We start from the raw sequence: 24,820 nt of genomic DNA on the forward strand, positions 1-24,820 counted from the left end.
GTCTACGGGCAAATTATTTGTAATATTAATTTGATAATAATAATAGCCTAATAATAATAATAATTGAATACATTAATAGGAAAACAAGCCAAGTATCGTCTTGACATCGTCAAAAGCATCAGCTATTGGTGATCACTCTGACCAATGACCATCGTCGATCCCCGAGATCATCATCTGTCGGCACAGCCCTAATGTGCATTTCTCTCTATAAATTAACAAAATGTACAGACAGTCTCCTTGCTGGTTTTTCTGACACATTCAGAATCATTACCGCTTTTGCCGGTGTCGCTGCAGCTTGCTTCGTGTGCGCTTGTAAAATGTATATTTTAAAGGCTCATTATTACAGTTTAGTATTTCTCTGTAATGTAGAACAGTGTTAGCAATGTTACTTATAACATTCTTTCTCAGCCTTGGAACTCAAACCATTTTCTGATGCCCCCAAAAAATACATATTTAAGTAATTAAATGAATATCATAAACGTGCGACAACTAGTCAACTAATGGCTTAAACTAACGACTACTAGTCGACTAGGAAAATCTTTGGTCGGGGGCAGCCCTAGACATTCTACACACATCTTAGATCAGCTGCCCTTATGACAATGAAAGGACAAACAAAAACACAACTTAAGTTGTCAGCACACCAACACCACCTCCGATTATGAACACTTTTACTAATGAAGCTGTTGTTGTCAGTTCCACGAACTGAAAACTTTAGTTGTGCTACTTCTTACATTTTCACCTCCATGACAACCTCTCAGTCTACAAACAAAGCATCAAACATTATGATGCATTACAGTTACACACAATTGATTATGGACTATCAGGTTAAGCAGAGATAACAGCAGTATTGTGTGACAACAGTAAAGGTTGGCAAATATATTAAGTTTCTATTTTACATACTGTTACCTCATTGGAAACCCATGTTCACTCACAGCCTCACTACAAATGGGTGTCAGAGCGACTGTTGTTTGCTACCTTTAGGTACATTATCTGTAGAATAAATATTAACAGGTGTGGATGTAAATTCATGAAAGAGAATACTTCTTTAAAGACAGATAGTGCAAATAGCACAAACAAGAAAAACAATAAAAATCATACCCTTCACAATTAACTATCTATTCCCCCAAAGATTATAATGTTGTACCTAATAAAACATTATCTTGAAAGTGCCAAGAAATAAATTGCTCACAAACATGACACACATTTTCCCTGAGAACACACTTTTGAGTTCATAGAATCTCAGGGTGTTGAGTCAGAAAGCCAGTGTATTTACTATTTAGCAGTAGTGTGTATATGTAGCAGTTGTTGAACCTGGAAATTGGAGATATTTTTCTTTTCACCAACTACACTCTGAAAGTACTTTACAATCATTCCCCCAATGTGAATACACATTACAGTTGTGTTATAAAGAATACTGCCCGACCGATATGGGATTTTTGAGACCGATACCGATTTTAGAGGGGGGAAAATTCACCGATTACCGATATGGTGATCGATATAGTTCATTTTTGAGCTGGAATGAAAACAGACCTTTTCTATGTGGATTGTTCACCGATTTTGCACTGATATGACTATGCAAAGGTACTCAGATGGCTGCTTTCTTAAACAAGTATTTTTTATCAAATAATATTTGACATTATTATTATACAATGTCAATAAATTCTAGAAATGAACACTGAGAAAAAGAATAAATAAAAATACAATAAATAGCTACAAAAACATCAGTACTGTATGTTTAGTATCAGTCAGTTGCTGACCATTAAAATAAAGAATAAATTAAAATAAAATAAATAGCTAAATAAACATCAGTAGTACTCTTTATTGACTATATTAATACTGCCAGTCAATTATTGGCAGGTTGTAAAACAAGAAGCATTTACACCTGCTGAGTCAAGCGGTGTTACACTGTATTCTGCTATACAAGTTCAGGGGAAATGTTCAACGGTGGAAAACCAGACTTTTAAATATTACATTTTATAAATGCAACGACTGGAATTGTTCGGTTGAACGGGGGGTACCAAACTGTGAATCCTGAACAAAACAGTTTGGTGAATACATGTTTACACATTAGCTTCCACTCAGCTGAGAAGCATTTAAAGTAGCTACATGGTTAGCTAGTTAGCTATAAGCTCGTTGTCACGGAGAGTAAAAGATGGACCAGCATTGCATCTCACCAACTAGGTAACAGCGTAGCGTGAAATCAACACTCAACAGACACAATCCACCACTGCACCATTGTCTACTGAGCTGCAAAAGATGCTCTGATGTTTGCAATAATATCGGCTGACCGATATATTGGTCGGGCACTAATAAAGAATGGCATGCAGATATACCTGATAAGTTTGTAGTTGGTGTCAGGAGAGCCCCTCTGACCATCCGTTATCCAGCATCTGGTATAGAGTTCTTCACATCTGTCGCCAGCTCATCATTAGTACAGGTGCTATACAATGCTCTTACTGACATATTGTTGTCAGCCAACCTCCTAAACAATGTTGCTCAAGAGACTCCCAGTAGTTTGGCAACACATTTCAGAGGCAGCCCAAGTTTTAAATCTCGGATGCCCCTCTCCACATCCACTGTCACACACACCTAATTGCAGGTATTCCAGTGTCCAGAGCCTGTCTCTAAGACATGTACCATATACAGTGGTGGAGAATGTAACCAGAGTCGCTAGAGAACGCAACACTTTAGTGACTCCTAAGAAACTAAGAAAAAAATACATCCAGACCTTACTGAACATATCAGAGCTTTAAACAAATAACTGTGCTGATGTTGTCTCAGGATGACAAGCTATAGGGGTTGTAAAAAAACAAAACAATCCTTCAACATGCATAAATGTATTACATTTTTGTTACTGAATAAAGAAAAATATAGAAATCAAGTAGTCGTTGACTTTACATACACTCAGATCACTGAATAATTATGACCTAATGGTGTAAAACTAAAATTGTACCATTTTCCTTTCAATTACTAGTAATTCTAAATGTGGTACCTATGGTTTTCTGGCTAAAATAATGTAAATTCAATCCATATAATGTGATAGCAAAACTATTTTTTCATAAATAAAACATAGGTTGTTTTAATGAAACAAATGAAATTGTTACATTTATTAAACCATGACAAAGAGGAATTATTCACAGTTTTCTCCACTCTTGTGGTACCTGTGATTACTATGACCTTCCTACAAACACTAGAGTTAAAATATGTTTCTCTTAAATTTAAAGACAGCTAGCTTCTCTTCAGAAAGTGTGGCTACTGGTCATTAGCATTAGCTTTGCAGATCTGCAAATGCCACACTTCATTATCAGAAACAAACCTCATAATATATTATGAGTTATAAAATGCCATGAGACAGAGTAGAAAGCCTGCTTTACTTACTCATGGAGTGTGGTCTTCTTCTTCTTTCAGTTTTATGGTGGTTGGTAAACAAACTTATTGTGCATTTCTGCCACCTACTGAGATGGATTGTGGAGCATCAATGTTGCAAAAAAAAAAAAAAAAAAAAAAAAACACATCTGTACTAAATTCTTTTAATTAGATTTGTTGCTTTTAAATAGTCTATTAAAACCTAATAAACTTCTGGTGACTTAGCAAATTCTGAAGTGACAATCCGTTCATACCTAATTAATTGATTTGATTTTCAAACATGACCCTTTCATTATTAGATCCTATGCACTGTAATAACACATGCTCCACTGTCTCTGGTAGTCCACATGTGCCTGTATCATGTTTTCCCATTATATGTAAAGACTGATTAAGTGCTGTATGCCCTATTCGGAGACGTGATATAACCGAATCCTCCCTTCTATTACCACAAATTGATTTCTTATGACCTGCTTTGTATACTGTACAAGTGCCTTCCTTTTCCCTCCTTGTCCCACATTTCCTGCCACATTCCTTTTATTGCTCTTTTTATTAACCCTTTGATTTCAAATTTACTTAATGGTATACTTATTTCTATTTCTTAATTTTTTTTAAGTCTTCTTGGCTATATCACCTGCTTCCTCATTCCCTACCACCCCTTCATGAGCTGGTACCCATACAAAAAATATTTCTATTCCTTGATAATGTAACCTGTGTATTGTTTGTAAAATTTCTAATAATTTATCTTGCCTTGATGATGATTTCCCGTTCATTAAACTTACTAAAACAGAAAAAGAATCTGAGCCGATCACCACATTTATTGGATGAGTGTCCTCCACCCACTGAATTGCCAACAGAACTGCAATCATTTCCGCTGTGTAAACAGATAAATGATTTGTTATCCTTTTATTTATTATATATTTAAACTGGGGAATTACCACTGCTGAAGCTGTTCACCCAGAATCTGGATCTTTTGATCCATCAGTATATATTTACAAACAATGATTGTTTTTCTGTTCTAAATATTGCATCACTGCCAGCTGCTTCGAAATACATCTTTGTTTATCCATAATTACATTCTTCAACTGGAGATCGACTGAAGGAATGGGAAAGAACCAAGGTGTTATAATAGGCATTGCTATTGTTGGACTAATATCCACATCGATTATACCCATTCGCTGTGCTTCTTTATCAGCAGTCCATTCATAGCTCTCCAACTTTGAATACTCATATTACCAGTACTTTCTTTACTGGTTGACTGTTTCAATGTCCTTTTACTGAAGTCCAATATACCATTCTTAACTGCATTCTTCTTAACTCTAAAGGCAATTCCCCCATTTACACTTGTAATGATACAACTGGTGATGATCTAAATGCATTGCAACATATTCTTAATGCCTGTGACTGAATTATGTCAATCTTTTTCTTCCATGACAATGATGCTGAGCTATATATAAAACTACCATAGTCAATTGTAGATCTAATTAGAGCACTGTATATTCTCCAAAGTGATTGTCGGCTAGCACCCCAGTCTGTTCCAGCCAAACATCTATTTATACCCTTCTTGCATTTGTCAGCTGTTTTCTGAATATGACTGCTGAAAGTCAATTTTGAATCCATCCACACTCCCAAAAATCTTACCATTGATACCTGCTCTAATATCTGATCGTACATTTTTAATTGAACTTTAGGCCTTTTTTTTTTTTTTTTTTTTTGAAAAACATATTACCTGTGTTTTAGAGACTGAAAATCTAAATCCTCAACAGTTTGCCCACTTTCCTACTTCGTTTATAGCCTCCTGTATTTTTCCCTCCACATAACTTACATTTCTTCCTCTTTTCCATAATGCTCCATCATCCGCATATAATGATATTCTTATCTCAGGTCTTACGTTGGAAAAAACATCGCTTTAACCATTTCATAGCAAATTTCATCCTTCCCTGGGGATGTATGTCTCACACCCACTAGAGCCTGTTTAAGTTCATACATTGAAAATTGAACATGAATTGTTCCTCCATTAATGTCTTTTTTGTCTAAAATGTTTGGGTTCTCAAACTCTGTTCTCTACATCTCCTCATTTCATTACATATATTTTCATTGCTATGTACTTTAACAAACGATTCTACTAGCACTTCTGCTTTTTCACGATTAGAAATAAATTTTTTCCATCACTTATTAGACCAGGAATATTATTACATTTCTGGATCCCACCCATCTTCCTAATCATTCCCCATATTTCCGTGATATCTATTTCCTCACCTATTCTATCACAAAATTCTCTCCAATGCCATCTTTTAGCAGTTCTAACCACTTTCCTAACATTTGCCTGAGTTCTCTAGTACATGATAAAATCTTCAAATGAAAAAGTCTTTCTTACTTTCCTTAATAATCTATTTCTTACTTTAATTGCCATTCTACATTCTTCTGTCCACCATGGTACTGCTTTCTTTCCTCTAGTCCCTTTGCTTTTACCTATCACTTCTGCTGCAGCTTTACATAAAATTCTACTAATTTTGCTATTAAGTTCTTCTACGTCTTCTTTTGACTCACTTAAATCCTTTAATCTTCCCTAACATATCTCTTTGAATTTATCCTAATCTGCAGATTTAAATTTCCATTTTAGGATTATTTCCATACTTACTGATGTTAACTCTACTCCAATTTTACCTATTATGGGAAAATGGTCACTTCCCAAAGAAGTGTGATCCAACACCTTCCATACACTTTCCTTTGCTAAACTTTGTGACATTATTGTCAGATCAATTGCCAAATAACTACCTTTTGCTGCATCCATTCTTGTATAACTACCATCATTAATACACACCAGGTTTCTTGAATCCAGAATATCCTCTACTACATGGCCATTACTATCAGTGTTTACGCTGCCCCATAATGTGCTATGTGCATTAAAATCTCCACACCACACCACCCTATAACATCCCTCACCCCCAATTTTTCCTAATAATTCATTGCTTAATCTCTCACATGGATTATAAAAATGAATTACTCTAATGCTCTGATTCCCAAACCATACCTCCACCACCACTGCTTTATATTCTGTGCTTACATCCACAACTCTAAACCTTATTCCAAGTTTAATGAAAGTTATCACCCCACCACCATTTCCAACTTTCCTATCCCTACGTACTACCGTATATCCTTGCAACACATATTTCAAATGGGATTTAAGCCATGACTCCTGAATGCAAATTATTTTAGGTTTATCATCCAAATCATCTTTACATTTCCGTTTGCAATTAAAACTTCTAGCGTTCCACTGAAGTATTATAAACACCATTATGAGCCACCACATGATGCTTGTGAATTTGCAGCCTGTACCTTTAGTATTCATTTATTTGTTCACTGTTATTCCCTCAACATCCAAGTATTTCCCGGCTGCCCTTATGATTATTCTAATTCTTTCAGACCTACTTTCTTTTTGTGCTGAGCAGTTTATCATTTTCGCCGTGAATGCAATGAAAGAAACCTTATACACTATCACTGATGTTTCTTTCACTCTACATTGATTACTGTTCCTCTCCATCACTACTGTACCAGTCTATTTTTGTTCTTTCTGTTGAACTGTCCTCCGAACACATTTACACATTATAATTTTTGCATTTTCAATTTTACCAACAGCTTCCTTCAATGCTTTAGTTACTCTGATTGGATTGATTTGATTCTGATAAAAATTGTATCACTACCTTATACTCCTCTTTTTTCCTCCTGACCTGCCGATTCTCTCTGTCGTTGTCCGTTCCTGAAGCCTGTCCTGAACCTTTTTTCCTTTTTGACTTTCCACTAAATCCAGCTTCCACTTTTTCCACCTTCAGACTCCCCACCAAACAATCCTTCCTCCATCTGCTGCTCACTTCCGGAATCTACGTCACTACCTCCCATCTCTGCTCCATTCACATCTTAGTGTTGCCAACCGCCTCCTGGAATGTGGTCTGCTGAAATGCTGAAAATGTCCCTCTCTGTGCACTAATGCAGGCACATTGTGCAAAACAACTTAACATTATGCTTCTCCAGTCAGATCAGCATGCTGTGTTATGATTGGTGGAATAAAAGCTCAATGCGATTGGCTAAAGAGTGAATCGCTATTAGTAAATGCTATTTGTGAATCGCAACCTGGCAGAAAGGTCTCAAAAATAGCCACACACAAATCCAAAATGATCCACACACGAAATGACGATTTGCAAATGCAGATTCAAAAATCCATGAATAAATGTAACAACATTCACACATTTTTGATGCAAATTAATTCAAGAACTTGATAGATACATATTTGTGAAAACATTTTGAATTTATTAAAGTGAGATGTATTTGTGTGGGCAATCAAGGAAATATCTGTGCTCTCACTTGTGTATTTATTAATTTTATTTTGAATTTATGAATCAGATTTTGAGAATGTGAATTGTACCATGCATTTATGAATTTTATTTTGTATTTATATTATGTTTGAGATCATTCTGGCTCCATAAATATACTATTAATTAAGGCATAAAACCTTTTAAAGTACAGTTGAAGTCAGAAGTTTACATACACTTAGGTTGAAGTCATTAAAACTCATTTTTTATCCACTCCATAGATTTTATATTACCAAACTATAGTTTTGGCAAGTCATTTAGGACTTCTACTTTGTGCATGACACGAGTAATTTTTCCAACAATTGTCTACAGACAGATTGTTTCACTTTTAATTGACTATATCACAATTCCAGTGGGTCAGAAGTTTACATACACTAAGTTAACTGTGCCTTTAAGCAGCTTGGAAAATTCCAGAAAATGATGTCAAGCCTTTAGACAGTTAGCCAATTAGCTTCTGATAGGAGGTGTACTGAATTGGAGGTGTACCTATGGATGTATTTTAAGGCCTACCTTCAAACTCAGTGCCTCTTTGCTTAACATCATGGGAAAATTAAAAGAAATAAGCCAAGACCTCATAAAGAAAATTGTGGACCTCCACAAGTCTGGTTCATCCTTGGGAGCAATTTCCAAATGCCTGAAGGTACCACGTTCATCTGTACAAACAATAGTACGCAAGTATAAACTCCATGGGACCACACAGCAATCATACCGCTCAGGAAGGAGACGCATTCTGTCTCCTAGAGATGAACGTAGTTTGGTGCGAAAAGTGCAAATCAATCCCAGAACAACAGGTAGACAAGTATCTATATCCACAGTAAAAACTAGTCCTATATCGAAATAACCTGAAAGGCTGCTCAGCAAGGAAGAAGCCACTACTCCAAAACCGCCATAAAAAAGCCAGACTACAGTTTGCATTTGCACATGGGGACAAAGATTTTTGGAGAAATGTCCTCTGTCTAAAATGTAACTGTTTGGCCATAATGAACATTGTAAAAAAAGGGTGAGGCTTGCAAGCCGAAGAACACCATCCCAACCATGAAGCATGGGGGTGGCAGCATCATGTTGTGGGGGTGCTTTGCTACAGGAGGGACTGGTGCACTTCACAAAATAGATGGCATCATGAGGAAGGAAAAATATGTGGATATATTAAAGCAACGTCTCTAGACATCAGCCAGGAACTTAAAGCCCGGTCGCAAATGGGTCTTCCAAATGGACAATGACCCCAAGCATACCTCCAAAGTTGTGGCAAAATGGCTTAAGGACAACAAAGTTAAGGTATTGGAGTGGCCATCACAAAGCCCTGACCTCAATCCGATAGAAAATTTGTGTGCAGAACTGAAAAAGCGTGTACGAAAAAGGAGACCTACAAACCTGACTCAGTTACACCAATTCCAGCAACTTATTATGAGAAGCTTGTGGAAGGCTACCCAAAACATTTGACCCAAGTTAAACAATTTAAAGGCAACGCCACCAAATACAAAAAAAGTGTATTTAAACTTCTGACCCACTGGAAATGTGATAAAAGAAATAAAAGCTGAAATAAATAATTATCTCTACTATTCTGACATTTCACATTCTTAAAATAAAGTAGTGATCCTAACTTAAATGTCAGGAATTGTGAAAAACTGAGTTTAAATGTATTTGGCTAAGGTGTATGTAAACGTCTGACTTCAACTGTATATATATATGTTGCACCTTTAAAATTTTAATATAACTTCTCAACAACATCACATTGTCATAATTTACAGCATCAGGCAGTGAAAAGAAATCAATTTTTAACATCATTGCAGTATTACATAGCAACTAACCTACTCTGCCTAATAATGAAGGCTAACTAAATCAATCGCAATTTCTTGTGAGGTGACTGTGATCTAAAATTGTGCTCAGAAACCCACACTGTAGGTGCAGGAGTCCTGTTATAACTGCATTGTTATTTCACAGTGTTGTCTCACACAGATCGCATTTAGTGCTAATCCTATTTTCACAGCTGAGTCAGCGTCTCGGCTGCCAGTACAGTTAAACATGAGCCAAACTCTCTCTCTCTCTCTGTGTGTGTGTGTGTGTGTGTGTGTGTGTGTGTGTGTGTGTGTGTGTGTAGGAGTGCTTAGATCTCCAGGGTCAGTTTATTGGAACATCGTGTGGACATCATGGTCCCTACACCCCTGATGTTCTCTTCTGGTCGGCCATCTTGTTTTTTGGTACCTTTTTCCTGTCTAGCTTCCTGAAACAGTTCAAGACTAGCAGATACTTTCCAACACGGGTGAGGGGGAAATAGTAATTCACAAAGGCATACACATATCGCCATATACTCTGTCATTTCTGCCACTGTAATTTGGTATAAAATAAATACAATAAATGTATGTATGTATTTTTGTGATGTAGGTACGGTCAATGATCAGTGATTTTGCTGTGTTCCTCACCATTGTCCTTATGGTCCTGATTGACTATATCATTGGAATTCCATCCCAAAAATTACAAGTGCCCAGCAAATTCAAGGTATTAAACAATAAACAAAACACACACAAACACACATTTGACAGTTATGAATGTGCAAAAACATGTCATGTTTTTCTTTGATACAACGCAAAAATAGCCGCCAAGGGCCAATTAAATTTAAGCGGCCAGTGCATAACAAATTATGTAAGCATTGGCCAAAAGGTGACACTAAATGTCCCTATATGGATATTGAATCAGAACATATGGATAATTAATCAGAATCAGGTGTATGCTATAACCTTTTTGCTATATGCATAAATATAAAAAAATATATGAAACTCTCACTGGCACTAAAGAAATTAAATTTGGTTGATGAGTCTTGCTGGTTATGTTTTGCAGCCGACACGTGATGATCGTGGTTGGCTGATTAATCCCATTGGGCGAAACCCGTGGTGGACAGTCCTGGCTGCCTCAATACCTGCTCTTCTCTGCACCATCCTCATCTTCATGGACCAACAGATCACTGCTGTCATCATAAACCGCAAAGAACACAAACTTCAAGTATGAATGCCCAGTGTTTTGTCATTTAAAGGTGCACTTTGTAATATTCATGTAATGTTGCACTGAACCTTAGTGGCGTATATGCAGCATCATGCAAAAACAGATTTTTTCAGTTACCTATTGAGGTCTGCACTGGCATTAAGTTGAAGCCCAAACCCGGCCTGCATCTAAGAACCGACCCGACCTGACTGGTACCATAAATGCAAGCTTGAATTGCTCTGATGGTTGGAATAGACCTTATTACGGTCCAGGGACATGATTAATTGTGTAAAATAATTGCGTAAAAATGTACGTGTTATTTTATATAATTTATCGCACTGAATTAACGCTTTAATCAACAGCCCTGATTTAGAAATATTTTATTATGTTTTATTTACATAAATTATCTTTGTACCTTTCTCAGCAAATAATGATGTACACTGGCTGCCAAAAGTTTGGAATAATGTAATGATTTTGCTGTTTCGGAAGGTAATTGGTACTTTAATTCACCAAAGTGGCATTCAATTGATCACAAAGTATAGTCAGGACATTACTGATGTAAAAAACAGCACCATCACTATTTGAAAAAAGCCATTTTTGATCAAATTTAGACAGGCCCCATTTCCAGCAGCCATCACTCCAACACCTTTTCCTTGAGTAATCATGCTAAATTGCTAATTTAGTACTAGACAGTCACTTGCCATTATATCAAACACAGCCGAAATCTATTTGGTTCGTTAAATGAAGCTTAACATTGTCTTTGTGTTTGTTTTTGATTTGCCACAGTATGCAATAGACTGGCATGCCTTAAGATTAATATTAGGTCAAAAATGGCAAAAAAGAAACAGCTTTCTCTAGAAACTCGTCAGTCAATCATTGTTTTGAGGCTATACAATGTTTGAAATTGCCAAAAAACTGAAGATTTCATACATAGGTGTACACTTCAGTCTTCAAAGACAAAGGACAACTGGCTCTAACAAGGACAGAAAGAGATGTGGAAGGCCAGATGTACAACTAAACAAGAGGATAAGTACATCAGAGACTCTAGTTTGAGAAATAGACACCTCACATGCAGTGTTGGGCAAGTTACTTCCAAAATGTAATACATTATAGATTACTAGTTACTGTCATTTGAGAGTAATTAGTTATATTACAATATTACTGTCTCTGAACTGTAATGCTTTACACTACTTACGTTCACCAAAATAACCGCGGAAGTATGACTTGGCATTCTAAAATGCTAAAATTGAGTTTATTGTAGCCCATTATACATCCAGTGGAGGGCAATGTGGTATAGCATAATGACTGTGTAGGCCCCTAAGGCTACTAACAATTTAATATAATAGGCACAGTGAAGGCTCATGGCGCAATACAATAAGTAACAATCACTGTCAGAATCACAAAAGCAGACAAAGGATCAAAGTCTGGTAAATTATGATAGAGATACTGTAAATATTTTTAAATATTAACATGGCCTGCATTTTATTTCTTAGCAATTGTAGGCTAAACAGAGCTATTTGCCAAACAATGGCTAAAACATAGGCTACCAAATAAAGGCTGGTAAAATTTAAATCTCTTATAGCTAGAGCTATAGCTAATGGCTCTGTGGGGCTAGCCACATTATGCAAGAATACAAAAAATTAAGTAAAAGTGCTTGGGCCTATTACACCTCATAGGAAATACAGCTCAGTCATTTCAGTCCAACTTCACAAAAAAATGTAAGCTTGGCTAAACACACACACAGGAAAATTGAAAATAAAAAATAAAGTCTAAACAGGAAACCTGTTACTGCCAAATATACAACAGAGGTAGCATGCAGCCAAACAAGGCTGGTAAAATAAATAGAACTATGAAGGCACTTATGGCCTAGATCAGGGGTCGGAAACTTTTTTCACTAAGGAGCCAATTTTTTAATTTTTGGTTGATGAATTTTTTCGAAAGAGCCATACCACAAACAAATAATTTACTATTTTCAAAAACAACATTTTTCAATAAAATAAAATGTTTATATTGCCCATAGAGTACTCAAAAACACAAAAACAAACAAATATGCAAAAATTAATAGGTAACATGTTGCAATATGGAATTGAGTACACGTGTTTGTGCAGGTCTCCATAAAATTACTTAATTTTACAATTGTTCATGAAATATTTAACTTCCCTTTTGGGCTGGGCGATATGTAAAAAAAAATATTTTAATGATAATCGCATTTAAAATATCGCGATATCCGATTATATGATCAACCCCCAAGGTCAGTGAATATTTTTGCTTTATTGATTTTGAAATTTAATTAATTTATTGAAACACTAAATTCAAATTGCACTTTAAATGAAATGAAAAAAGCAATTATAATAACTAAGTGATTAAAAATCTTATATATAACCACCTCCCCAAATCCAAACATTTATCATCTCCAACAGCCCCATTTGCTATCATGCAAGTATCAGTATGTGGCAACAGGTGAAAAATGACTAACAGCATACAAATTAAGAACTAAAGACAATTATAAATGTAAAGATTATTTTAATAAAAATTATCATAATAAATAAGCCTAATAAATTCCCTTGTGTTCCCAAAAAATGCTGCCAAATGTGTTATTATCGAATGTCTTTGTGTTTTGGTAATACATTTAATGCTGCCTAAAGAAAATAAAACTACATTTTAGGTTCAAGGTGAACATGTCTTGTATTACTTCATGATTTAATCACTTTCGTCTTTGTTTCTTTAATAAAAAAGACCCCTGTATATATTACTGAACCTGCAGAGTTGCGTTCACAATGTGTAAGAGTGAACTGCTCTGTGGAAATAAAGCAAACTAAACTCACAGCACCTCATGAGATGATCGGAGATCATTTGCAGTATTCTCATAGACGACATTATTCTTGCAAACAGTTTTCAGTCAAATGAAACAGAGAAAAAGGAGTGATAACTCTTTACATGCACTTGCTCCATGAGACAGGTTCCCGTTGCATGCCTCTGAACAAACAGTGAATCAGACACAAGCATTGACTGCTTTTAAAAAAATTTACAATTATATTTGGATACAGGTATATACATTAACGTTATGTCGCTGTTTAGGTTGGTGTTTGTAATAATAACATGGTAGATGGCATCAGCATGGCCCAGTGGCCTAATACTGAACCAGTCTTTATGGCAACGTTAGCTTACCTTGTCATTGCTGGTGTTGACGGGGATTTTGCAGACATGCTTTCTAAAAGCCGGCGATTCTACTGTTGATTGAGGCAGCATGTCTTCAACAACATACTCTGCCACGAGTCTTCACTTCTCGGGGTTCAAGCAGCATGGCAGACTGAGAGAAACTTAATTTCTGTTGCTTTGTCTTGCCAGCATTTTTTCTCTTCTCTGCACCTGCAGCTCTCTCAGTTAGCTTAGTGTTAGCGTGGCACCAGGTGTTTCTTTAAGTTACTAGTGCTATTTCTCGATGTAGAGAGTTCCCCTCGGTGTCGCACATAGATTGCACTTGACTATAATGTTCTTATCCTTGTCTCTGACGAACTGAAAATAATGGGAGTCTGTCTGTCTCACAAATGTAGAATCAGTCACTGCAGTCATCATCTTAACCATCGAATTCCAGCAACAAGAATTAATGTTACTCTTTTACTCACTGAGTTTTTTTCTCTGGTGCCGAAATGTTTCGTGAAATGAATTCTTAAAAAAACAAAACACCACTTAATTTCGGGTTAAAATGCGTTGTAACACACGTTACTGAGATTGTAACGGGTATAATATTACCGAAATGTTATTAGTAATGCGTTATATTACTGCGTTACAGCAAAAAGCAATACATTACTGTAATTGCGTTACTTTTGTAATGCGTTACTCCCAACACAGCTCACATGTCCTCAGCTGACAGCTTCATTGAATTCTACCCACTCATCACCAGTTTCATGTACAACAGTATAGAGAATACTCAGGGGTGAAGGCCTTATGGGAAGAATTGCAAAGAAAAAGCAACTTTTGAAACAGAAAAACAAAAAGAAAAGGTTAGAGTGGGCAAAGAAACACAGACAACAGATAATTGGAAAAGAGTGTTATGGATCTTAACCCCATTGAGCTTTTGTGGGATCAGCTAGACTGTAAGGTGTGTGAGAAGTGCCCGACAAGACAGCCACATCTATGGCAAGTGCTACAGGAAGCGTGGGGTGAAATGTCACCTGAGTATCTGGACAAACTGACAGCTAGAATGCCAAGGATCTGCAAAGCTGTCATTGCTGCAAGTGGAGGATTTTTTGATGAGAACTCTTTGAAGTAGTTTAAGAAGTTCTGAAAAATAATTCTAATTGTAATAGTAATTTTTCATGTTATTAATGTCCTGACTATACATTGTGATCAGTTGAATGCCACTTTGGTGAATAAAAGTTCCAATTACTTTCCATAAGAGCAAAATCTGTACATTATTCCAAACTTTTGGCCACCAGTGTAGGTGATTAATTTGATTAATTAACTAGCATGTCGTGTCATTAATTCGATTAAAATGTTTAATCGATTGACAGCCCTAATTTAAACATTTAAAAAGCAATCAGCAAATATTAGTCAATGTTAGTAAATATATGCCCTACTTCCTCTACAGAAAGGCTGTGGGTATCATTTGGATCTTCTAATGGTTGGACTAATGTTGGCCGTGTGTTCCGTCATGGGGTTGCCCTGGTTTGTTGCGGCAACCGTCCTGTCAATCTCCCATGTCAACAGCCTGAAACTAGAATCTGAGAGCTCCGCCCCTGGAGAGCAGCCTCGATTTCTGGGCATTAGGGAGCAGAGACTGACTGGTCTGGTAATTTTTCTACTGATGGGCTGCTCTGTGTTTATGACTGGAGCATTACAGGTACACATACATATTATGTGCTTTTCATTTAATATGTACAGTAACACTAAATAGTATTTGGACACTTGAGGTACACTTAAAAATGTAAGGATGTTATTGTTTTAGATGGCACAAGCACACCAAAAGAACCAAAAGATAATATTTTTTTTAATTTTTTTTTTTACAAAAAGTATTTGGACACTTTCTGGTTGTCAATGTTAGCAGAACATGTCCATAGTTAATATGATGAACTCGATCTGTTGTTAATCTGCTAGAACTTGAGGTGAGCTGACTTTGGTTAAGAAAATATTGCAAACATTGCTTAAAAATGTCAAGTTCTGAGAAAAAGTCTTGCATAATTTGATTGCAGATGCCAATTCATACATGTTTAAGTGTGGCTTAAATGTCCAAATACTTTTTGGGGCCACTGTAGGTACACATTTGGTTGTAATCATGCCTCTTGTTTCACAGTTCATTCCCATGCCTGTGCTCTATGGTGTATTTCTTTATATGGGAGTCTCATCTCTTAAAGGCATTCAGGTAGAAACATTCGCCTGACACTGTTGCTGAATATACAGTACACATGCCTACTGACAGCATTCACTCATCAGTCTTTTTCTGCCCTGTCTTTCTCAGTTCTTTGATCGTCTGAAGTTGTTTGGCATGCCACCAAAACATCAGCCGGACTTTATTTATTTACGTCATGTTCCTCTGAGGAAGGTTCACCTGTTCACTGTGACCCAACTGACCTGTCTTGTGCTTCTCTGGGTCATCAAAACCTCCCCTGCTGCAATTGTTTTCCCTATGATGGTATGACCCAAAACAATAGCAAGTACATTGTTGTTAGTGAGCATATGGTGTATTTATGGTAAGTTTTGTGTTTGATCAGATGGTGTTTTGATACAGTACTTGTCCGTTCTCTATTGTATTTAAATATACTTTATGCATTAAAACATCACCCATTCAATACTGTATGCATAAAAAAAATAGCTCTGGTTTTAGATTGTAGATGATTTTAAAAATATTTTTATTGTGTAAAGGGGCAAATAATGTGTCATGATTGTTGAACATGTTTTATTTTATGGGCATAGTCCTCAATGCACATTTAGTGCAATGTATTGTCTCTGTTTGCAAACTGGGGATGAAATAGTTGTGAAATGAGATGCTGGATCATGGAAATCATATTGGATAACAGTAACATAAGTGTGTGTGTGATTTTCCTGCAGGTGCTGGCATTAGTGTTCATCCGTAAGCTGCTGGATTTCTGTTTCTCTAAGCGAGAGCTTAGTTACTTAGATGATCTGATGCCTGAGTGGAAGAAGAAGAAGCTGGATGATGATTCCAAAAAGGCAGAGGAGGTACCAACTATCTGTAACAAACAACTCTCGGGACTGGGTTTGCGATTTGAGTCAAATAATTTTTTATCCACTCCATAGATTTAATATTAGCAAACTATAGTTTTGGCAAGTCGTTTAGGACTTCTACTTTGTACATGACACGAGTAATTTTTCCAACAATTGTCTTCAGACAGATTGTTTCACTTTTAATTGACTATTTCACAATTCCAGTGGGTCAGAAATGATTCTGTCATCAATTACTCATGCTCATGTTGTTCCAAACCCGTAGGACATTCATACTTGGAACACAAAGGGAAAAGTTAGTAAAAAGGTTACAAAATGAAAATTATTTGATCATTTACTCATGTTCATGCCATCCCAGATGTGTATGTCTTTCTTTCTTCTGCTGAACACAAATGAAGATATTTAGAAACTTTCTCAGCTCTGTAGGTCCTCACAATGCAAGTGAATGGGTGCCAAAATTTTGAAGCTCCAAACTCCACATAAGGGCAACATAAAAGTACTCCAGATGACGCTGGGGGTTAAATCCATATCTGCAGAAGGGATATGATACAGTAGGTGTGGATGAGAAACAGATCAAAAGCCTTTTTTTATTATAAATTCTCCTCCCTGCTCAGTCAATCTCCACTTTCCTTTTCACATACTCCTTCTGTTTTTGGTTATTCACATTCTTCATGCATATCACTCCCTACTGGGCAAGGAGGAGAATTTATGATAAAAAAATGACTTAAGTATTGATAAGTTTCTCACCCACAACTATCATATCGAGTCTGAACACATGGATTTAACCACCGGAGCCATCTGGATTGCTTTTATGCTGCCTTTATGTGGATTTTGGAGCTTAAAAATGTTGGCACCCATTCACTTGAATTGTGAGGACCAACAGAGCTGAAATATTCTTTTAAAAATCTTCATTTGTGGGGGAGTCACATGCCATACGAGGTTCGGACATGTGAACGGCGAGCTCTGCGCACTTTGCTAGTTTTAATACATTTTGTGTCATAAACCGGTGATATTCGAAACACTCTGATTCTTAACTTATCTAAAAAGACAATATGTCAAAGAATTCAAAATCCTTGGGCTCTGGAGACATTAAAAGACACTTATGTGCTCAAGCTGAAGCCTCTGAGCAACAGGCCAAAAGCCCAGGAGTCAATTTGGACAGTGAAGTGAAGGAAATTCGGCGTCAATTGATGAATGTGTCGGCAATGCTGACGAAGGTCATTGCTGACTTGGAGGATCTTTCTGTAATACGTCGATCAATCACTGCCATGGAGAAATTCACTGAGATGGTTACAAGAGTGGCGAATATCGAGAAATGGATCGATTATCTGGAGTCACTGGAGAGGGAATTAGTTGCTAACCCTCTAGCGACCAAGGCAGATTTGAAGTGTGTCTGGGAAAAGTTGGAAGACTTGGAGAATCGTAACCGGCGAAACAACATCCGAATTGTTGGAATTCCTGAGGACGAAGAAGGCCGAGATATGGTGAAATTCCTAGATGGGCTCTGCCCGAGTCTGCTCAACATAACAGGCCATAAGCTGGAAATCGAGCAAGCTCAGAGTTCCGGCTCGGAGATCTGCGGAGGGAGCCCTGATCAATTCTGGCCAAATTTCTGAGATCATCCGATAAAGATCTCATGTTACGCGAGGTGAGTAAAGGAAGGCTTTCTTGGAAGAACCACAGCATTTTCTTGTTCCCAGACTTTGCGAATTCGACAAGAGGGAAATGTGATCAATTCAAGGAATGCAAGAAACTCTTAGATCAACGGAAGGTCGCTTTCACACTGATGTTCCCGGCCAAATTGAGAATAGATACTAAGGATTGCCGCAAAATATTTACATGCCCAATGGAGTAAGTTATTTGTGGTTCTCATGTTGCAGCCAAGTGAGCCTGACTCACTGAACATTCACTTGACTGTCCGAGGAAACTGAGCGCCTTTTTTATTTCTTTTTGTGCTGGTAACGCCTAGCGGCTGGAGTTTGTTTTTGTGGAATAGCACTCCTTTGGGACAGTTTGTGGATGAATCTGCACGTTCTTTGTTCTTATACCTCCTATTGGTTGGAGTTTGTTTTGTGGAATATTTCTTGCAAGTCATTGGGTCATTTATTGCACTCATGTAACAGCCGAATGGGCCGGCTCATTGAACATTTGTTTGACTGTCCGAGGAAACAGAACGTCTTTTTTTTTTTTTTGCTACCTGCTACAATCTCTCCCTATAGATGTCCCCCTCTCTTATTTCAAGCGATTTAATAGCATAGCGATGTCCTTCATTTGGAATGGTAAGCGTCCCAGATTACATTCCAGTAAGTTACATAGGCCGATTGACAAAGGTGGGCTAGGCCTACCCAAGATTTTGTTTTATTATTATGCTTTCGGGCTCAGACATTTGGCTCATTGGTCGCTTCCACCTGAGAGAGCCCCTCCCTGGTTTTGTATTGAACAGGAAGTTCTTGCCCCTATTTCACCATTGCAAAGCCTTTCTATCAAACTAACCGGAGAAGTTAAGCTATACCCCATTTGCACTCGGAATGGACAAAAGTGTCCAGAGTGTTTAATTCTGAAATTTATTTAAATGTTGCTTCGAGCATATGGCTGAACCCAAAATTATGTACTTATAAGTCCCCTTTCTGCTGGACAGAGTGGATTGTGAGGGAGGTTAATACGCCTGGTGACCTATATGAGAGTGGAATGCTGAGGTCCCTTGAAAATATGGTTCAGCATTTTGGGATTCCTAGGTCTCAATTCTTTTTTTTTTCCCCATTTCTACCCAATTTGGAATGCCCAATTCCCAATGCGCTCTAAGTCCTCATGGTGGTATAGTGACTCGCCTCAATCCGTGCATCTTATCACGTGGCTTGTTGAGCGTGTTACCACGGACACGTAGCACATGTTGAGGCCCACGCTATTCTCCGCGGCATCCACGCACAACTCACCATTTGCCCAACCAAGAGTGAGAACCACACATTATAGCGACAACGAGGAGGTTACCCCATGTGACTGTACCCTCCATAGCAACCGGGCCAATTTGGTTGCTTAGGAGACCTGGCTGGAGTCACTCAGCATGCCCTGGATTCAAACTCGCAACTCCAGGGGTGGTAGTCAGTGTCAGTACTCGCTGAGGTACCCAGGCCCCTCCAGGTCTCAATTCTTTAGGTATATACAGCTGCGCTGTACTATTTTTGGGAGTAGCATACACCCCCCTAAAGCGGCAGATACTTTGGGAGTGGTGATTACTGCTTTTGGAAAAGGTCATGAGGCATCAGTGTATTACCCCCTGCTAATTCAGAGTCTGGGGGACTGAGCTTCAACTTCTCTCAAGAGATTATGGGAGAAAGATTTAAACTTGGTATTGGAGGAAGGAGTGTGGGCTAAGATTCTAAAAAACGTCAGGTCTACATCTAGAGATGCAAGGGTGCGCCTTATGCAATTTAAGATTTACATCGATTCTAATTAATAATTAATTAATTTTGTTTATCACACATTATACATTTGCACATATACAGTGAAATTCTTTTTTTTCACATATCCCAGCTAAGCTGGGGTCAGAGTGCAGGGTCAGTCATGTTACGGCACCCCTGGAGCAGATAGGGTCAAGGGCCTCTTGGTGGTGCTGGGGCTTGAACCCCCAACCTTCTGATCAGTAACCCAGAGCCTTAACCACTGAGCTTGGTCTAAAAGACATGCCCACCCACTGGCATCAGAAGATGGTGACACAACCCACGTTTTTGGTGGTGTGTTAAGATCTAAGAATTTTAGTTGAGGGTTCATGAGTTTTTTGCGTGATGTATCGGGCACTCAAATTTCATTTTGCCCCAGGCTATGTATTTTAGGCGATGGGGCGGTCATTAATATAGGGGATAAATACATAAAAAATTGGGTCCTAATCAGTGTTATGATCGGCAGACTGATCATTCTTAGGGGATGGAAGTCAGCTGGAGCGCCCTCGTTTCAAATGTGGCACACAGAGATGGGCAGGGTAGCGGCGTGATTCTGTGAATGTTCCGTTTCCTCAATCCTATTTTTTGAATCAATAAAATGTTGATATATATATAAAAATAAAAAAATAAAAAAGTTTGCTAGATTTATGCTTCTAAATAAGGCAGACGCCATTGTGAATTGATGCGCTCAACTTGTAGCTGCTCATTCTTGTGTTTGTTTGAGTAGCGGGAATCACAGGAGATGCTGATTGATGACTGTGTGAAAGAAGATAAAAACACTGTGCAGATCCCAATGGAGAGCAAACCTCTACACTCACCTCGAACCCCAGACCCCAGGTACCACACACATGTACAAACCTCGACATCCGAGCCCCTGTTTTTCTATCGACAGCTATAGTCCATAAATCAATCAGACCTAAACCAGGCTTAACGCTGTTGGAATTTTGCTATAATTTTGCTGGCTGATGTTTGCTGAGAGTGACAGAGGGAAGATGTACTTTTAAACATGTTGATCCTAGTAGCTTGCTTATTTTATAGGCCAATTCTAATGTTACCTTTCCATTATGATTGTACTATCAATATTACCTCTAGTTTTCACTGAACACATTGAAGTGCAGTGATTTCCAATCTGTTTTTGTGTCGCTGTCTGATAATGAGTACCTATGTATACACTAACATTCATCTTGCCATTTCTCCCCTCCCCTGCCCTCTCACCTCCTCTCCTCAACTGTGCCTTCTTGTTATCCAGGACTGATCCCTCCGATATTAACATATCTGATGAAATGTCTAAAACTACTGTATGGAAATCCCTCAATTCCAATCACAAAGATACACAACGCTCAAGTATACATAAAAAGGCAAGAACACACACACACACACACACACACACACACTCTCTCTTTTCTCTCCCATTTATGTGTTTGTTTTTGGCCCATCACCCAGGATTTCCTTCTTTTTTTGTCAGCCTGTTACCATTGTGATTAAAGGGGGGTTTGAGGGTGTCACTTAATGTTGAAAGCGCATGCAATTATTTACACGTGCAGCCTGCGTTGTTTTAGTGCCCGATTCACTAAAGACATTATGCAAATCAGGAAACGGCCCAAAATTCGCCCCTGTAATGATAAGGTTTTAAAGTGCTAAAAGTTCATTTGATTTGGAATGTAATGTTTGTTGTTCTGTCTTTCTCTGTGTTTTTCCCACCCCGCAGGAAGTACCGTGAACTAAACCCCCAGACTGAGGAAATTATATACTTGGCGTCGGTTGTTTGAAACTCAGCTGACTTACAGAAGCAGTCATGTGCTAAAAATACACAGATATCAGTGCACTCTTTTCCACTGTTTCTCAAAAACAGATGTGCTCACACACACACACACACACACACACTCAAAGAGAGTGATTTCAGCTGTGATTTATGTATAGCTGTGTGAGTGTGGCGTGATATACAGTTCTGGTGTGTTAATGTGTGTAAACATATGTGCATAGAGGAGAACACACACTCCTACCAAATTCAGGTTATTTTAGTTTTTAATTCAGTTTTCGCAAACATAGATGTCTCTGTGGTGTAGTGTATGTTGTCTAGTGTATGTGTATATTTTTTTGATAATTGTCTGGTTCTCATTTGTAGAATAATACTGTTCTCATTTTTAGCTTTACACTTGCTGTACATATTACTGTATATGTGTGCTTTTTTCATTGTTGAAATATTAACATCCACAATATTAAGAAACGTACATGTGTTTAGGCCAAATGGCTAATCACTATAACTTCAGTTTGAACTATTTATGTGCCAGTATCAAAAGCCATCAGTTATATTAGACCAACATGGCCATTAACCAAATCAGTCCTTATCGAATAGATTGACCTGTCTATTTTTATTAGTGTGTTGTACTGAACCTTGTTAATATTGAGCAATAAAAGGCTTCTATATATAGTTAGAGGACCAGGGACACTGATGGTTAAGTCTGAACTTGAAGCTTCTCTACTGTTAGTGTTTCTACAGTGAGTTTGTCACAAACATTTCAAAGTCCACCCTCCCTTTTCAGAATGAAGGTAAAACCCACAAAAACATGTCCTGGTCACATTTTTAGCCCAAAGTCAAAAGAAAAAAATTAAAAGCATTTTGCATAAACAATAAAGTGTTATTGCACTGTGACATTATGTTCACAACAATTAAGTTCTCATGCCTACTGTAAAGCGTCCAGATATTTTTTTATGTAAATACTATTATTTCAAATTCTGTTGTTTCTCTTTATTGTAATGTAGTATTTTTTTACTGTATTACTGTACACATTTTACTGTAACACATACTGTAACACATTTTTTACATTTAAAAGCACACAAACCATGATATATGAATACTTTACAATTTAAATAACTGGTCCCTATAACATTATTTATTTGCTTTACAGTAATGATAATTGTGGTGTTGGGGGGTATACTTAATTGTCACAAAAATAATGTCACAATGCAAAAAAAAAAAAAAAAACAATCTTAAGGCTTTATTTTCTTTAAGCAAACAAAGATATAGTTATTTATTTTTTAATTTTGGAGGTCAATAATTAACTTTTTTTTAGATTCACCCAAGAACTGAATGGATGAAATTTCAATTATACATGCACCCAGGACATCTTTTGAGGCACCAGTGACAATGAGTGCAATGAAGGGTAAACTAGACTGTTCAGGCTTGTTTTGAAGACCCTTTTCCTGTCATAAGCCCAAGTAATAAGCCATCTCCTTTAGACTACCTCCCCACACATTCAAAACTGAATCTCATGTTGTTTCTGCACTGAAAGAGGTAAAATATTGTTAGATTTTTAAACTCAGTGAAATAGTTTCTTTACAGTTGCACTTTGTGTAGATATATACTGATATGATTTTATATTTTCAAGGGAATTATTATATAGACAGTATAATACAATTAATTAAAGCACTTTCTTGTTTTAAATGTATATTTTAATAAAAAATATCTGAGCAGATGGAGTAAGACACTGTCTGACAATGTAAATGGGTTTCAACTGTACTAATTTTTCCTGCAGTTTATCGTCTGAAAAAGTTGTAATCTCACTTTATTAAACTGCCTTCAGATAATTTGAGAATGTCAATATGTAATTTGGAATGTCAACTCAGCTTTGGAATGTTGAAAAATAAGGAATTTTCCCAGCTTGACAATAAGCTACTAAATGATCTTTATTGTCCCTTTCGTGGCTTTCTGCTCTATGAAAATGTTGTCATTGATTTGATTGTACATGTAATCTTAATGCTGGGATGTGCTCAAAGAGAATTTCATTCCAATAAATTTTAGATTTTCTGAATGAGAAACCAATTTTTTTAATTTGCTAATGTGTACTTGTGTCTTCTGTTTTCTCCAAGCCTTCTGCATTAATTTTGTGTGTATCTGTGTGTGTGTGTGTGTGTGAGAGAGAGAGAGAGAGAGAGAGAGGAGGAGGAAACTCTTGTGTCAATTATATTAGTCAATTCAATTGTATTTCAACCACAATGCTGAGCCTTTACTCCTTATGTATAACTAAAAATGAATCAGCACATAGATTTTCTCGTTTTACTGATCCACCCCACCCTACTAATCTAATTTTAGCCAAGTAATTTAATGAAAATCCGTGAGAGTGTCTGTGAGGGTAGTGGATAGAAACTATCGTTAGCTCTCAGAATAAAACAACAGAAGTCAATGGAAAGTCCCCACCATGAGAGAAAAACAATGTTCATAAGTAGGCCTGCTGATTCTACAGTGCTTTTTAATGTTTATTATTCATTACTGTCCTGAGCTGTTTTAGAATACACTTATAATATAGTGTGTAATTAAATAAATAGTTTTAAAGCTACACTATGTAACTTTGTCTTTACATGTCAGTCAGATGGCTCTTCCTGTTTAAGTGGGCTGCACGTCACCAAAATAAGCAGCAATGGACCAGAACTTTGTCTTTAAGTCAGATTATGCCATGAAAAATGCTGCCTTAATGTGTTATCAGCATTATG

At 37.2% G+C, this 24,820-nt stretch overlaps 1 protein-coding gene across 1 annotated transcript in view; it reads left to right on the forward strand.

The window, feature by feature from the left end:
• LOC127449293 (electroneutral sodium bicarbonate exchanger 1-like) overlaps window positions 1-24,141 on the forward strand; it is a 66,041-nt gene extending 41,900 nt beyond the window's left edge. The window contains exons 16-25 of the mRNA XM_051712633.1: window positions 9,832-9,993; window positions 10,116-10,229; window positions 10,569-10,730; window positions 15,301-15,552; window positions 16,003-16,071; window positions 16,168-16,341; window positions 16,758-16,889; window positions 21,057-21,166; window positions 21,579-21,687; window positions 22,038-24,141. Coding sequence (XP_051568593.1) covers window positions 9,832-9,993; window positions 10,116-10,229; window positions 10,569-10,730; window positions 15,301-15,552; window positions 16,003-16,071; window positions 16,168-16,341; window positions 16,758-16,889; window positions 21,057-21,166; window positions 21,579-21,687; window positions 22,038-22,049 — 1,296 coding nt within the window. The 3' untranslated portion in view covers window positions 22,050-24,141. The remainder of the gene's footprint in view (window positions 1-9,831; window positions 9,994-10,115; window positions 10,230-10,568; window positions 10,731-15,300; window positions 15,553-16,002; window positions 16,072-16,167; window positions 16,342-16,757; window positions 16,890-21,056; window positions 21,167-21,578; window positions 21,688-22,037) is intronic.
• Window positions 24,142-24,820: the final 679 nt, after the last annotated feature.

The sequence above is a fragment of the Myxocyprinus asiaticus genome, chromosome 12 (genome assembly GCF_019703515.2).
Source record: "Myxocyprinus asiaticus isolate MX2 ecotype Aquarium Trade chromosome 12, UBuf_Myxa_2, whole genome shotgun sequence".
NCBI classification, from domain to species: Eukaryota; Metazoa; Chordata; class Actinopteri; order Cypriniformes; family Catostomidae; genus Myxocyprinus; species Myxocyprinus asiaticus.